This window comes from Patella vulgata, chromosome 2, assembly GCF_932274485.2.
Source record: "Patella vulgata chromosome 2, xgPatVulg1.2, whole genome shotgun sequence".
NCBI lineage: Eukaryota > Metazoa > Mollusca > Gastropoda > Patellidae > Patella > Patella vulgata.
The window spans coordinates 21,154,194-21,169,531 of NC_065880.2; the positions used below are offsets into that span (position 1 = coordinate 21,154,194).

Below are 15,338 nucleotides of genomic sequence, written 5' to 3' on the forward strand. Positions count from 1 at the left end.
TTTTATATATAATTGCTTGTGGGCGCTATAGAGGCTAAAGTTAAGATCTGATTAACTTTAGATTTTGTAGCACTATCCTGGCTACATATATTTCTAAGGCTGATCGTCTAATGGTTGACTCTGGTGTGGCTGCTGTTGTATCTCTCTCCTTTAGAACTTCAAAGTTGTGTTTCAAATACGGCTACCAAGATCAAATATGTAGCAGGATTGACAATACTTTTTGGTATAGGTTTTTATGTCAAAACAGTTAAACAGTAGTCTACATTACAAGACTTGAAATTAACATGTCTTTCCATCAATCCCACTCCACTCTCAGAACGAGTTATCTGTTTGAAACCTCTACATCCTGTCTCTTTTTTGAGAATCAAATGGTTGTCTCAAGAACTCAAGCGGTGTCTGATTATCGAGCCCCGGTTTTACGCTTTTATAGGTGCTAACAAAATAAGTAACATCCCTAATTGCTTACATCATAGACCAATAACAGCTGAATTCCAAATATGGAATAGATATGTACCATACCCTGCATACCGGTGGGGATTATTACCTAATTTGGTCAACAAATATGATATACGTTTATGACAAAGAAAAATGTACATGACCAACATGTTTACTAAACTATAGATAAGTTAAAGTGGCATTATTGACAGTTCTCGCAATAATAGTTAAAAGATAGATGACGTAAATAGAATATGCTGAAAATTTCAGTCAAATTGCGCCACTCTGAACCGAGATATTAGCTTTTGAATTTTAGACCAAGCTCGATCATCATTACTGAAGTCGGTACGATAAAAAACAAAGCATCGATTATCATTTTTAAAATTTAATTATTTTTCAAAAAATGTATTCTAATCTGCTAAATATCACAGGCTAGCGATGGCACCGAGAGTTGATTATGGTCTGGATAAGGTAATTAATGTCTAATTAATAATTTAGATAACATTTCAGGCCTAAAGAAAAACCTGCAATAGGCAAATTTAGCTCTTACATAATGTATATTTAATAGGTTGTTGCTTGTAATCAGATTTTAGTGTGTTGTAAATGTTTTTTATTACTGACAAAATGATTGATATGGTACGTAGAATAAAGTCAAATCTGTTAATTATTGCAACCTGTAGAGTAATTACAGAAAAAAAACCTATCAATAACCTTTGATTAAATTTGTTCGCGTCATAACGCAAATACAATCGATATCTAAACAGAAAGTAGGATTCGACGAATTGTTTTAGACGTGAATATAATATCCGTCAGCTTACTATTTAATATTGCTGTTGTCATAATGTAAGCTTAATATCCAGTATAGTACAGTAAATTGTGTCCTGTTGTATAATTTGGTAAGTTTTGTAACATTTTAAATTGTTGAGATTATACTACTTAATAAATATCGTTGGTACCAAACGTCCTTGAAGTCAGTATGTCAAATTAGCCATTTTCTGAATAAAATTTATCCAAACGTCACTACAAAGTTGACGCGGTGTACTGCGATTATTCGATTTTTTGGGGCCAGACAACTTGACGATCGTCATTTCAAACACGTACAGAACCATGGTTTGATAACATAAGTTACCCTGCTATTAAACAGTGAATATTTATATACACTTAATCATCGGGAAATAGATTTTACAGTACATATTATTACACTACGTATAATAGTGTATTGTTAATATCTAATCTTTATATTGAATTGAAAGTAATACTATTAAACTTTCCTTGAATATTTATTGCATCGAAAAAGGCAGCATACAGTAGGTATAGGTAAAAACTATACAAAAATTATACACAGGCACAAATTCACAGTCAGTTATTATGTATATATTTTGTACATCATTTTATATATAATTGCTTGTGGGCGCTATAGAGGCTAAAGTTAAGATCTGATTAACTTTAGATTTTGTAGCACTATCCTGGCTACATATATTTCTTAGGCTGATCGTCTAATGGTTGACTCTGGTGTGGCTGCTGTTGTATCTCTCTCCATTAGGACTTCAAAGTTGTGTTTCAAATACGGCTACCAAGATCAAATATGTAGCAGGAACGACAATACTTTTTGGTATAGGTTTTTATGTCAAAACAGTTAAACAGTAGTCTACATTACAAGACTTAAAATTAACATGTCTTTCCATTAATCCCACTCCACTCTCAGAACGAGTTATCTGTTTGAAACCTCTACATCCTGTCTCTTTTTTGAGAATCAAATGGTTGTCTCAAGAACTCAAGCGGTGTCTGATTATCGAGCCCCGGTTTTACGCTTTTATAGGTGCTAACAAAATAAGTAACATCCCTAATTGCTTACATCATAGACCGATAACAGCTGAATTCCAAATATGGAATAGATATGTACCATACCCTGCATACCGGTGGGGATTATTACCTAATTTGGTCAACAAATATGATATACGTTTATGACAAAGAAAAATGTACATGACCAACATGTTTACTAAACTATAGATAAGTTAAAGTGGCATTATTGACAGTTCTCGCAATAATAGTTAAAAGATAGATGACGTAAATGGAATATGCTGAAAATTTCAGTCAAATTCCGCCTCTCTGAACCGAGATATTAGCTTTTGAATTTTAGACCAAGCTCGATCATCATTACTGAAGTCGGTACGATAAAAAACAAAGCATCGATTATCATTTTTAAAATTTAATTATTTTTCAAAAAATGTATTCTAATCTGCTAAATATCACAGGCTAGCGATGGCACCGAGAGTTGATTATGGTCTGGATAAGGTAATTAATGTCTAATTAATAATTTAGATAACATTTCAGGCCTAAAGAAAAACCTGCAATAGGCAGATTTAGCTCTTACATAATGTATATTTAATAGGTTGTTGCTTGTAATCAGATTTTAGTGTGTTGTAAATGTTTTTTATTACTGACAAAATGATTGATATGGTACGTAGAATAAAGTCAAATCTGTTAATTATTGCAACCTGTAGAGTAATTACAGAAAAAAAAACTATCAAAAGAGTGGGTGTGGCACCGCCCCTGGGGGTCAGGCATGCATCAAAATAAATAGTTGCCATCCTTTGGGCATAAGGAATACATATGCCAAGTTCCAAGACGATCCACTCAGTATTGCACCCTTTAGGTGAAACAGACAATGCTTGGTCGTGGCTCTGCCACAGGGTACTTGACTTGCAACAGAATAATCATCCTTTGAATGTAAGGAATAAGTATGCAAAGTTTCAAGATGATCCGCTAAGAATTTTGGCATGTAGGCGGCACACAGACACACAAATTGGACATGACTGCGCGACTAGGGACCGGGCTCTAGGCTCTGTTATTTCACAGAATGAGTTAATAAAAACACAAAACAAATTAAATTGCAATTTTTTTTATTTACCGTAACCTACTTTTGGCATAGTGTTGGCCACGGCTGTTCATTTTAATTTTTTATACGCCCACATTTTCACCTTAAGATCTCGGTTCCTTTCGATATTTGCATTTATCGGACTGTAACTTCATGGATTATGGCCCCTGATTGTACGAAAAATCACGTTTTTAGCTTGTGAAAACTGTAGAGGTCACAATTTTTATCCGCTTTAGTTTAAACTTGAAATGTATGATTATAACCCAAGAATCTCGGTTCCTTTCGATACTCGCGCATATCGGAACGTAACTTCCTGAATTATGGCCCCTGATTGTACGAGAAATCACGTTTTTAGCTTGTGGACCCTATAGAGGTCATAATTTTTATCCGATTTAAAAAACCGTATTATTTTATCACCGTTAAGCCCTAAGGGGGGCTGAGTTCGAATTTCGTGAAAATCGGCCCAAAACTTACAGACAAAATGGCCGCCGTTCGTTCTCAAATAGCATAAAAATATGGTATATCAAGGTTGTGGACTCTATAGAGGTCACAATTTTAATCCTATTTTGATGAAACTTGAAATGTAAGTTTATAACCTAAAGATCATGGTTCCTTTCGATATTCGCGCATATCGGACAGCAACTTCCTGAATTATGGCCCCTGATTGTACGAAAAATCGCATTTTTAGCTTGTGGACCCTATAGAGGTCATAATTTTTATCCGATTTAAAAAAAAAACCGTATTATTATATCACCGTTACACCCTAAGGTCGGCTGAGTTCGAATTTCGTGAAAATCGTCCTAAAACTGACAGACAAAATGTCCGCCCCTGGTTCTCAAATAGCGTAAAAATATGGTATATCAAGGTTGTGGACCCTATAGAGGTCACAATTTTAATTGTATTTTGATGAAACTTGAAATGTAAGTTTATAACCCAAAGATCTTGGTTCATTTCGACATTCGCGCATATCGGAACGTAACTTCCTGAATTATGACCCCTGATTGTACGAAAAATCGCGACTTTAGCTTGTGGAGCCCATAGAGGTCATAATTTTTATCCGATTTAAAAAAAACATATTATTATATCACCGTTAGACCCTCAGGACGACTGAGTTCGAATTTCGTGAAAATCGGCCCAACACTGACAGACAAAATGGCCACCCTTCGTTCTCAAATAGCGTAAAAATATGGTATATCAAGGTTGTGGACACTATAGAGGTCACAATTTTTATCCGATTTTGTTGAAAATAGAAATGTAAGTTTATAACCCAAAGATCGTGGTTCCTTTCGATATTCGCGCATATCGGACCGTAACTTCCTGAATTATGGCCCCTGATTGTACGAAAAATCGCTTTCTTTTTAGCTTGTTCTCTATCCATCTCTCGAAAATGTGGGCGTATCCTGCCTTGCAGCCGCCGGTTAGTTGGGCTGACGCAACTATCAAAGCCCGAAAAAATCAAAATCAACAAATCAATCCAACAACAATCCAACAACAACAATACTCAAATTGAGTCGGGTTAGCGATGTCAACAATTTATCAAATTAACTCGGGTCAGCGAGGTCAAAACTCGGGTTAGCCAGGTGAAACGTGACAGTGAACTGTGCAGATATCTATTGAACAAGTCAATTCCCCTATCCTAAATAAACCAAAGAATGCAATGGTAAATGCTGCCCAAAATAATTTTACTTCATATAAATCAGCACTAACCGAGGGTAAAATCATTAAAAGTTTTCGAAGTAACGTAATGGAAACTGGTAATCTACTGTCTCCTATACTCCGATCCCGCTTCATACCAAAAATTGTTTTTTAATATCCTGCCCACATTTCATTTTACATTTATAGCTAATTGAAGACACATAAGACCTTACTGTGCTAGGAGCCAAATTCCTCAGTGACAATGATGCAATAAATTTTAAAACCATTTCCAAAGTTGGAGGCCATACCTCAACAATGCTATTTTGAATACAAAATGAGGAGAGAGAGGATAAGCCAGTGGCATACGCCAAGTGTGTATTGTATGAATACGCTGCTACAATTAATCGGTTAACTTTGTTCTATAAATCGTATGTGTTTTGCTCGAAAAATAATATTATGTTTTAGAAACACTAAAAAAAGCGGGCGAGGAAGGGACATAATTCTTTTTAATTTAGATGTACATGTATTTAAAATACTAACCAAAGCTAAGTTATCAATGTGAAGCCGTAATTTCTTATTTGCAAACTTCGGGTCCCAAAGTTCTAGCGCAATGACCACAGGAATCAACTCTAAAAAAGTAACATCAGCTAAAATAGGTGACTTTTCCCACTTATCAGGCCAACCAAAATACACTCATTGACCGGCAAAATATGCCCCACAGCCTAACAAAGCACTCCCAGCACTATCTGTGTACAAATCTAATGTTTCATTGGAAAACCACTCTTTCTCCAAAAATAATGTTAATCCATTAAAATTTTCTAAAAAATGAAGCCACATTGACACGTCCTCCCGTAAACTTTTATTTATCCTGATATGATGGTGTTTTTCCTTAATGCCACATATAGAATCATCATACATTCGTCGCAAAAATGCCCTGCCAGGTCCGACAGCCCTACACACAAAGTTATGAGAACCGGTCAATGTAACTTTCTTGCGCCCTTTAACAATGTGATCAATTTAACAATTTTTTCAAATGGAATTCTGAGGCAAAAATCCACCCTGTCAATTTCAAGACCCAGGAATGTGGGCCGGGTAAGGGGGCCAAGTCTTTTCCCTAGCAACAGGAACACCAATTTCATTACAAAGATCAGTAAAAACAGATATCAACACCCTCTAGTTATCCGAATCACTCGCCTCCATAAAGATAAAATCATCCAAATAATGATCAAATAAACTGCAACCAGAGTTATATTCTATAATCCAATGTAAAATCGTTGAAAACTTTTCAAATAAATTACAAGAAATGGCACAGCCCATAGGAAGGCACTTATCTATATAGAAACAGTTATTTAAATAATACCCTAGCAAATCAAAATACCCCGGATTTATTCTAAGTAATCTAAATGCAGATTTAATATCCATTTTGGCCATCAATGAACCTTTATTTAATGACAATAATTTATCTATAGCATTATCAACCGAAGTATAATTGAAAGTACATAAATCAGGGTGAATAAAACTATTTTTGCCCTTTGTTCTGGGATAAGATAAATGCGTTATTAGCCTCCAGCCCCCATCAGATTTGGGAACAAATCCTATGGGAGGTATGTGTAAATTCGAAATTGGCCTTTGTGCAAAAGGACCAGCAATACGACCTAATTCTATTTTTTTTACAAAGTTTTGCAGACAGTTCAATGTAATGCTCATAAACAGATAATAAATTTTTACTGAATTGAAAATTCCGTGGACCTGTGACCTGTATAATTTAACCTGAATTCATTGGGTAACCCCTCTTTTAATTCATTTGCCCTGGCCCTTAAAAGGTACAATTCCAAATATCTACAAATTAGGGGACTCACCCATTGACCACACATTACTTCTACCAACATTGGACCAACTTCCAGGAAATATCTGACCTCAACTCCTATATTGTTGCCCCCTCCCCCTCAAACTTGCATTTTGATTATCAAAAGACCTATTCCCAAATTTCCTTGTCGAAGGACTACATTATCCTGCATGGAATTATTGTATCTATTACCACTCTGTAAAGATGGTCTAGACTGATTAACACTGTTATTCTGGGGATTGATCCCCCTGTATAAATTACGTGGTTAACCGATTGGACGTTGTTGCACTGACCCCTCAAAAAATCTACTACTGGTATTTTGTGTATTCTGAACATTACATGCTACAACAGGGTCATTACCTGCACATGACATACAATTGTGCCAGTATTGACATATGTCTTAGAACAATAACCTTTATAATTAAAACCAAAACATTTTCCTGTGAACTTAATACAGGGTTTAGTTACTGGTTTACCACGGGCCATGTGAATCAACCATAACTCATAATCTACACTTGACCAAGAGCTACGTGGATCCAGACTCCTTTTTAACCGGAATTGTTCATCATATGAACTCCATCCATAGTCCCTTGACGCGGCAAGCCTAATGGTGTGCATGTATTTTAACATTCCTTGCGCCCTTTCAGGATGACTGCGTAAATAGATAATAATATAAACAAGGAAGGCATTAGTCCAACTGTCAATAGACAGAACAGCATTAGTCGTCTCCCTCATCATTCAAAAGAAGAGTTGTTTTACAAGAATTGGTTTTGGTGATCAAGTGAGCTAAATAAAAAAAACTCGCCTCTAACAATTTTTTGACGCATACTTTGCGAAATGCTCCTACCCAAAACATCATGAACACTCTCTGACATAGTGGGTAGACTTTCAATATTTTGACGCATACCTTGCGGAATGCTTTGACCCAAAACGTCATGAACACTCTTGGAAATAGTGGGACTTTCCATATTAGGGACATTTGATGTGAGGCCTTCCTGATTTTCACAATTAAAATTCGTTATACCACCTCTTATACTTGATCCTGACATAGGTCTTGTAGAGGTACCCACGAACTGTGATGGAATGGTACTGGTACCTGAATGTAATCATACTCTGGATGTTGAGATAGCCTAGCCATCACATTAACAAACTGCTGAAAACTACATGAACTCGCACCATGCGACTCCACAGGACGCTTTTTCTTTCCGGCAGGCCCCAATTACCTGTACCAGTTTTCTTTCTTTTTGGAATACTATATCTAGCAGCGGAAATTACTGGTATGGAAATATTATTGGGAAGAACAATGTCAGCGTTTACACTAGTCTCTCGATATGAAGCCGGTGGGCGAACTAAAACTGGTATTCCCGATCTAGTAGCATTGATTCTAGTAGGGGCATTATTCAAATTATTTGCAGCCGATACCACTTCTATTTCATCACCACCAGGGGCACTGCTGCCATGACTAGTCGTAGCGTACGGACTGGTGCTTATTCTTGTTGATTTCCGGACATCAATCTTTCAATTATTAATTATATCTCAAATTACACGAAAAAGAAAAAAACAATGACAAATTCGCAACGAATAAAACTAACCGGTAATTGAATTCCCAATGGAAACCACAAACTAAAATATTATTTTAACTTTTGGAATTACTGCTGCCATATCGTTCCTATCATCTATATAATACGTCAATGTAAACGAGAAATCTCGCGCCAACTTCAACCTGCAAGCAAGCAAAACGGATGCTGCCAGACCGGCTACTTCCAAACTTTCCTATTTTGAACTTATGACAGAAAGTTAGAAGCTCTCCGCAGACACGGACTCTTTGATGTATTTCACATGGCATCAAATGCAGGCCTTGTTAAACAACATTTAAATCCAAAATTTTAAATCTAAAACAACTTAATTATATTTTCAAAACGAAATAAAGACAAGAACAAATACATGTGACTTTACCAATGCATGAAAATTTGCAGAAAGAAAGAAGCAACGAAGGGGAATAACTCACCGTTCAATAACGTCTTCTATTCCATATAACGAAAAGAAGTAATTGGTTGGGCATGCACAAAAACAATAGCGCTGATCCTTAGGGTAAAATTAATAAGTATGCAAAATTTCCAGACGACCCATTAAGGATATTGGCCTGTAGGCGACACACAGACACACAAAGAAAAAATGGGCGAAGCCCTGACCCTGGTGTTTGGGCATGCACCAAAAACATAGGGATTATCCTTAGGGTACGAGGAATAAGTATGCAAAGTTTCAAGACGACCCGTTTAGAATTGTGGGATGTAGACAACAAACAGACATGCACAAAATGTGGTCGTAGCTATGCCCCTAGGGTTCGGCATGCACGAAAATGAATGGAGATCATCCTTAGGGTAAAGGGATCTTCTGATGGGTCTATTTTTGGTCTGATAGAATCCAATATATAATAATAATAATCTTTATTCCATGTATGAAAGACCAAGTTATCTCAATTTTGAGAAGAACAAGATGAGTTCAAATTATCTTAAGAAATTTAAAAAAGAAGAATTACTCTAATAATTATAAATATTTGACTGTAAAAAGAAATATAAATATGATTGTAATATATAAAACAACGATTTGGTATATACTAGTTATATCATTAATTGACAAATAGATATAATATTCCGAGTCTGAATTTAATATTAAATATAAATTGGTGCAGATAATTAGGTATTTAATATAAATATGTCAAGATGATCAAGTGCAAATAATTCTATAAATATAAAAATATTTTTACATTGATGATTGATAATTATAATTTAAACGTATGTGCAATATACAAAATGGATATGAGTAAATTTTCAATAAGAATGCCTAGTTAATTAATACTTTACTAGATTTAAATATACAAAAATACAATTGTAGAACTATACACACTACCACACTTGGTATAAAGATATGCATAATAATTGTAGACATGGAAGCTTCTTACAATATTCATGTGACAAAAGGAATGGTAAACAAATTTTGATAGATTGATAATTGTTTCGGGATTTTCAGATTTACATAAAGTTGGGAGTGGGAGTGGTATAAACAATATATTGGTTTATATATGAGTTACGAAAATCGTCTTCGATGGTATTAGTATTGCTTAACTTACAAAGTCGTTGTATGGAATTTGTTCCCATTTGCCTCACCGAACCATAAAATTGTGGCTATTTATTCTAAGTCTACATCTATGATCTTTCTGACTAAATGTTCTATGAACCGAGAATTAAGCGATTGAAATTTCGGCATATCCTCGATCATCACTACTAAAGTCTGTACGATAAAAAAACATAGTCTCGATCATCAAAAAATAAACACAACAGTTCTATGGATAACAATTATTGTATTTCTAATTAAGCTACGTTTCAACAATGATTCTCTTGTTGTTATAAAGCACAACTGCCATGGAGGTGTTGGTGCTCTTTCGGCCATTGCACTATAATGGTCATTAACAGCTGTCTCTACGAGCAGGAAAATACGCAAGTAATTAACAAGTGTAACAAGTAATTAACTGTTGGCTTATTTTTAGCTCAAATACGGGTTAACCCTAATCTGGATGATTTTGCGTAAAAAAAAAGAATGGATATACAAATTATCAAAAGTCAATTGGAGTGTAACGAATAGACCATTGTCATTTTTTTCAGATTCAATTGAACCTTATTATGAATGTTAGGCTAATTAAGATTGAAGGCAACAGATAGTATCAATATAAACCAACTTGTATGAGACAACCAGGATGTCCGAACAACACCAGCAGTTACAACTTTTATCAGATAATGAGGAAACAGAGGATATCGATAAGGTTAATAAGTTGATTTATTTTTTTATAAATAGAAACTTTAATTATTTAATGAACATTGGCATATCTGCTGATAAAGATGGGAACTGTTGTATGTATTTCATGTAAAATAAGTCACATCTGTTTTTGAGGCATACAATTGATGTGTTCAATCGTGGCGAGGAATTATTGGTTTGGTCATGGAAAGCGAATTAAGGGGCTTTAGATGGAGAATTATTGATTACCCCCCATTTTACGCATTGTATTGTTAACGAGACATCTTTCCGGGGAAAACCTTTACGGAGAGGTCTAAACATTGGTCAGAAGGTAATAGAAACGTACTATGGTAATACACGTGAGCAGTGAGCACAATACAAGGTAGTATATGTTTCCCGTTTCAAGTCATTCTGTATCATGTTGGCTAGCAAAGCTGATATTCCAAATTTCGGTTGTTCGGAGCAACGGTTATGGCCCATTCAAATTTGACGATGTCACAATAATTCCAAATTCGACATTATACTGTATTTTGGTGTTTTAAAGGGTTATGACCTTACAATCTTTACTTTGACCCTGAACGTGAACTTGTGGCAGGGGAGAACTATAGTGATCAACTTTCATTTAAAGATTAGACCTACATGTTTTCTACCCAATATAAAAACATTGTGGGTATAATAATTTTTATTCGTCTGTAAAATCAAGTCAAACATGCACGATGCATAGCATAAACTTCCGTTTTCAACTGTGAAGACTTTAAAATAGATCGCAAATGACGTTGCTTTTGAAAGGGTTTATCTAAAATTAAAGTGTATCTGTCTTATTACCTCTTTTTAAATAGGATAATGGAGAATTGGAATTTGAATATTGTAGCCACAAGAAAGAGAGGAAAAAGAAAAAAGGTAGGACATACAATTATTTCTTAAAGATGTCTTCCCGTGTACAAACTGCGTGATTTGACGCTGTATTTGGACTAAACCATATACAAACTTGATTGAGGTAGAATCCATGTTAGCTTGCATTTTTTGCTAGTCGCTGTCCATATACCACACCGAAGCCTAAGTATATTCTTGGTTTATCATCTGCAGAGTCTACTGAACGTTTTAGTCTCTCAATGTTCTCACAACCGCTAGTCATTAGCTCAACACACATGAAGGGCTCCTCATGGCGGTTAGCAGGACTCGGGCCATTACATTGCCAATGTTATTAACTACATTACCATTATCATTACTTTTTAAATTGTAATCGTTACAATTGCTTTCTTATTTTTAGCCCTGTAATTAATTGTCATTACATTGAAAGTAATTCCTGGTCCGCCTGACTCTTTACCGGAGTTACCATAGAACACAAAATGGGAACAGAAACATTATTACTACCCTATTCTCCCAGGTCTTAGTCGTTCTAATTTGTATGACAAACTGTGAAAGTGTCCAGAACAACGACCTTGACACATTTCTTAGCTTTATAACCAATGTTTTCAGTACATCCATTCCCAATAGTTACATGTACTTTTTATAACATATTTTTGTTCATCAACTCTTTGATGTTCTAACGTTAATGTATTCTCTACAGCAAAAGGAGGAACTACCGAAGCCACAGATGCAAAAATTCCGTCGAATTTAAACAAGTTTCAGGCCATGTCATGTCCTAATTTAGCAATTTGTGGTACAGATGGGAGTTCTGCTGGTATCATTAGAGGCACGCCCCACGGAAACGAAACTCACAATACGTTCCAGCTAAAGGACATCACAGTGGACTCATGTGAATTTCGATTGGTCTGTGAGAAATGCTTTACGTTTACTGGTATTCCAGGAATGTATACATATAATGAAATAGATGGACATTCCTGTCTTTTCAATAAGCTTGCGGCAAAACATAAACGGGGAACTCTGTGGTTTCAAATCAGAAAGAGATTTAATCATTTTAACTCAATCAAGTCTTACGGTCTGTGCAAAAGCATATTTCAGTGCAAAGGGGGAGAGAAGGGATGTTCGTTTGCTCACAATGTATTTGAACAGTACTTTTGGAATTTAGAGAAAAATAGCAAATTCCATATCTCTAAATTTATATTACGTTTAAATCTTGAACGACTTTTAAATGAGTTCAGAGGTACATTCATCCTCATGTGCCAGAAATGCTACGAAGGAAACCCACCAAAAACTAACCTCGAAAATATCCATGGGTTTTGTCAACAAAAGCACTATTGGGAGGAAAACAAAATTCTGGTACATTCCAATCACTCGAAGATAACTCTTATAGATAACAAGCCTAATCTACCAAGACATGCAGCATTCAGAATATGTAAATATTTAAAACATTGTAACTATAGAAAAAAGAATAAATGTGTATATGCACACAGCGAAATAGAAAATGAAATCTGGAATGTTGAACACCATTGTCAAGTTACAAGAGAAGAGGTTGTCAGAGTATGTCACATGATTACTAACGAGTTGCCCACTAATGAAATCCCAGAACATGCTACCAGAAGTTCGGACACCAATTTCAAAGGTCAAACATTGCAAAGACCGAAATCCTTACTGAATACTGACAATCATGAGAGCAACAGATTTAAACCATGTCCTTATAAAATCACCAGACTATGTAAGCTTTGTTTGAAATCGGGCAAGGAGCAGCAGAAGTGTGGTCTACACAATATTAAAAAAGATTGGGTATACCGGTTAGATCCTGATAGATGCATCATCAGTCCATTACCTCCTCACATTCCAAAGAACTTAAAGTTTACAATTTGTGAAGATTTGAAACCCAATCGGAGTCGTTGCTATAAAGACAAGTGCAATTTTGCACATAGTCCTATTGAGATTGAGATATGGAAGTGGATGGTAAAAAATGGCAGTAAGTTAAGAATATTATCTATAATTTAATATGTTTGACGATACCATCGTCTGTCGTCCATTCAAATATTTAGGTGTACTTTAGGCATGGTATAAGATGCGAATGGCAGATGACAATGAATGGAAAAGAGTGGCGTGCCATTTTTGATGGTTTAAGGTTTTTTTTTTTGTATTTTAACACACTTATAAAAATTACATATCCAGTAAGCACCCCTGAAAACTGGACACCTGTACTATGATTCATATACATCCTTTTATCTATATATTGAAATGCCTTATTTTAAATGTCTTCTATTTCAGAAACACTAGATGATATGGTTAATCCCGATGTACATGAGACGTATAAGGAGCCAACCCTACAGTCATCTGGACCAGTATTGTTACCAGCCGATGTTAAATTAAGAAATTATTATTGTGAAGATTGTTCTATCCAATTTGATAACTTAAAGGATATAAATAAACACACAGAAACTAGTGACCATAAATTCAATGTAGAAGCTGATATAGTTCAGCAATGGAACTTCCGACAACCACCCTGGAATAAAGATATTAAAGTTTATCAGCTGTGTTCCAAGTAAGTCAATGTGTTTGAACAAGGACACAATGCTGTGATCACAATATGCCCCTTTGTTCTAAATCTTCAGCTAATTACCTTAATGGGAGAGAGAAATACATAGTTCATAAACATGAACACTATCATAATCCCCCAGTAATCTCATGCAGAGTTATGGTCTTATCCTTGAAATATAATAATGGCTATACCTGTCAGTTGTTTGGCTCATTTTTTGAACTGTATATCATGTTGAGATCGTTTCAATGGTCAGGATATTCAGTAGATAGAAAATCGTGTATTAGTAAACCAGTCAGAGCATTGACTAACTGGACTTAGTGTATTTAATGTCATGAACATGTTTTACAGAACTGATTGTCCATACTCTCATGTCTCCGATCAGTTTAATTATTGTCAAGATGCACATGGACAACCAGAATTAAATGAATGGAATGAAAGATATACCCATAGACAGATGAAAAGAAACATGTTGAAAGATATTCAGTTTATGTCGTATGCTGATCGTGTGGTAAGTTTGTCGAAACATTTTCTTAAGTCGACTTTTTAAAACATACCGCAAGAATAGTGTTAGCGGAAAAATTCTTGAAATAATAGTAACTGCAGGAGAACCGCACTACACACAAAACAAAACCCATTAGACAACCTGTTGACAAGACAGGCTACCATTTATAGATATGGCAAGGAATAAACAACAAATATCAAATCAAGTGAATGATTTCGGGAGCCAGTCCTAAGCGTCCAATGGGTTTACAGCCACGGGTCTGTAATAATACAGGCTTCATTCTAAATGAAAAATAATAATGATTTACAATAAAGACGTAACAATAATAAGGGCGATAATTCAGATAGAATTTTGTAAAATAATAAATAAAGAATAGCGAGCAAACAAGACAGGGGCAAACATATTATATAACACTCAACTGAATGCAGACCACAACGATTCTGGAAAATGGATGAGATCAGAGCAAAACGTCACTATTAGTGTAAGAGTTTGTGCCAGTAAAACGGTTGACCCGAGCTATTTACTGTTTAATATGACTATCTTTAATTTACAGTTATATAAGGAGACAAACGGCATTTCCATTTCTTGTGACAAAGATTTAAATGTAAGGTTGACCAAAAAGAAGCACATATGGAAGTTTACTGTCAAAATTAACCCGGAGGTAAATATATTTAGTATACCATGAAACACCATATATGGATTAATGACACGGAGAAATATAATTGACTTTGTTTGCCCCCAAAAAACGCAGGTATGTATCAGAATGGCGTTATAACAGTAGTTTCGTTTTGACGGAAAGTACGTACTAGAAACGTCGTATAACATAAAC

At 35.3% G+C, this 15,338-nt stretch overlaps 1 protein-coding gene and 1 long non-coding RNA gene across 2 annotated transcripts in view; both read left to right on the forward strand.

Annotated features, from left to right (window-relative positions):
- Positions 1-1,234: 1,234 nt before the first annotated feature.
- LOC126812201 (uncharacterized) lies at positions 1,235-12,468 on the forward strand. Its single transcript, XR_007675860.2, has 4 exons — positions 1,235-1,331; positions 10,457-10,614; positions 11,426-11,486; positions 12,157-12,468. It is a non-coding gene; the product is annotated as an uncharacterized LOC126812201 (long non-coding RNA).
- Positions 12,469-13,060: 592 nt separating this feature from the next.
- Positions 13,061-15,338, forward strand: part of LOC126812199 (helicase with zinc finger domain 2) — a 30,089-nt gene continuing 27,811 nt past the window's right edge. The window contains exons 1-4 of the mRNA XM_056098702.1: positions 13,061-13,437; positions 13,737-14,010; positions 14,356-14,515; positions 15,063-15,170. Coding sequence (XP_055954677.1) covers positions 13,422-13,437; positions 13,737-14,010; positions 14,356-14,515; positions 15,063-15,170 — 558 coding nt within the window. The 5' untranslated portion in view covers positions 13,061-13,421. The remainder of the gene's footprint in view (positions 13,438-13,736; positions 14,011-14,355; positions 14,516-15,062; positions 15,171-15,338) is intronic.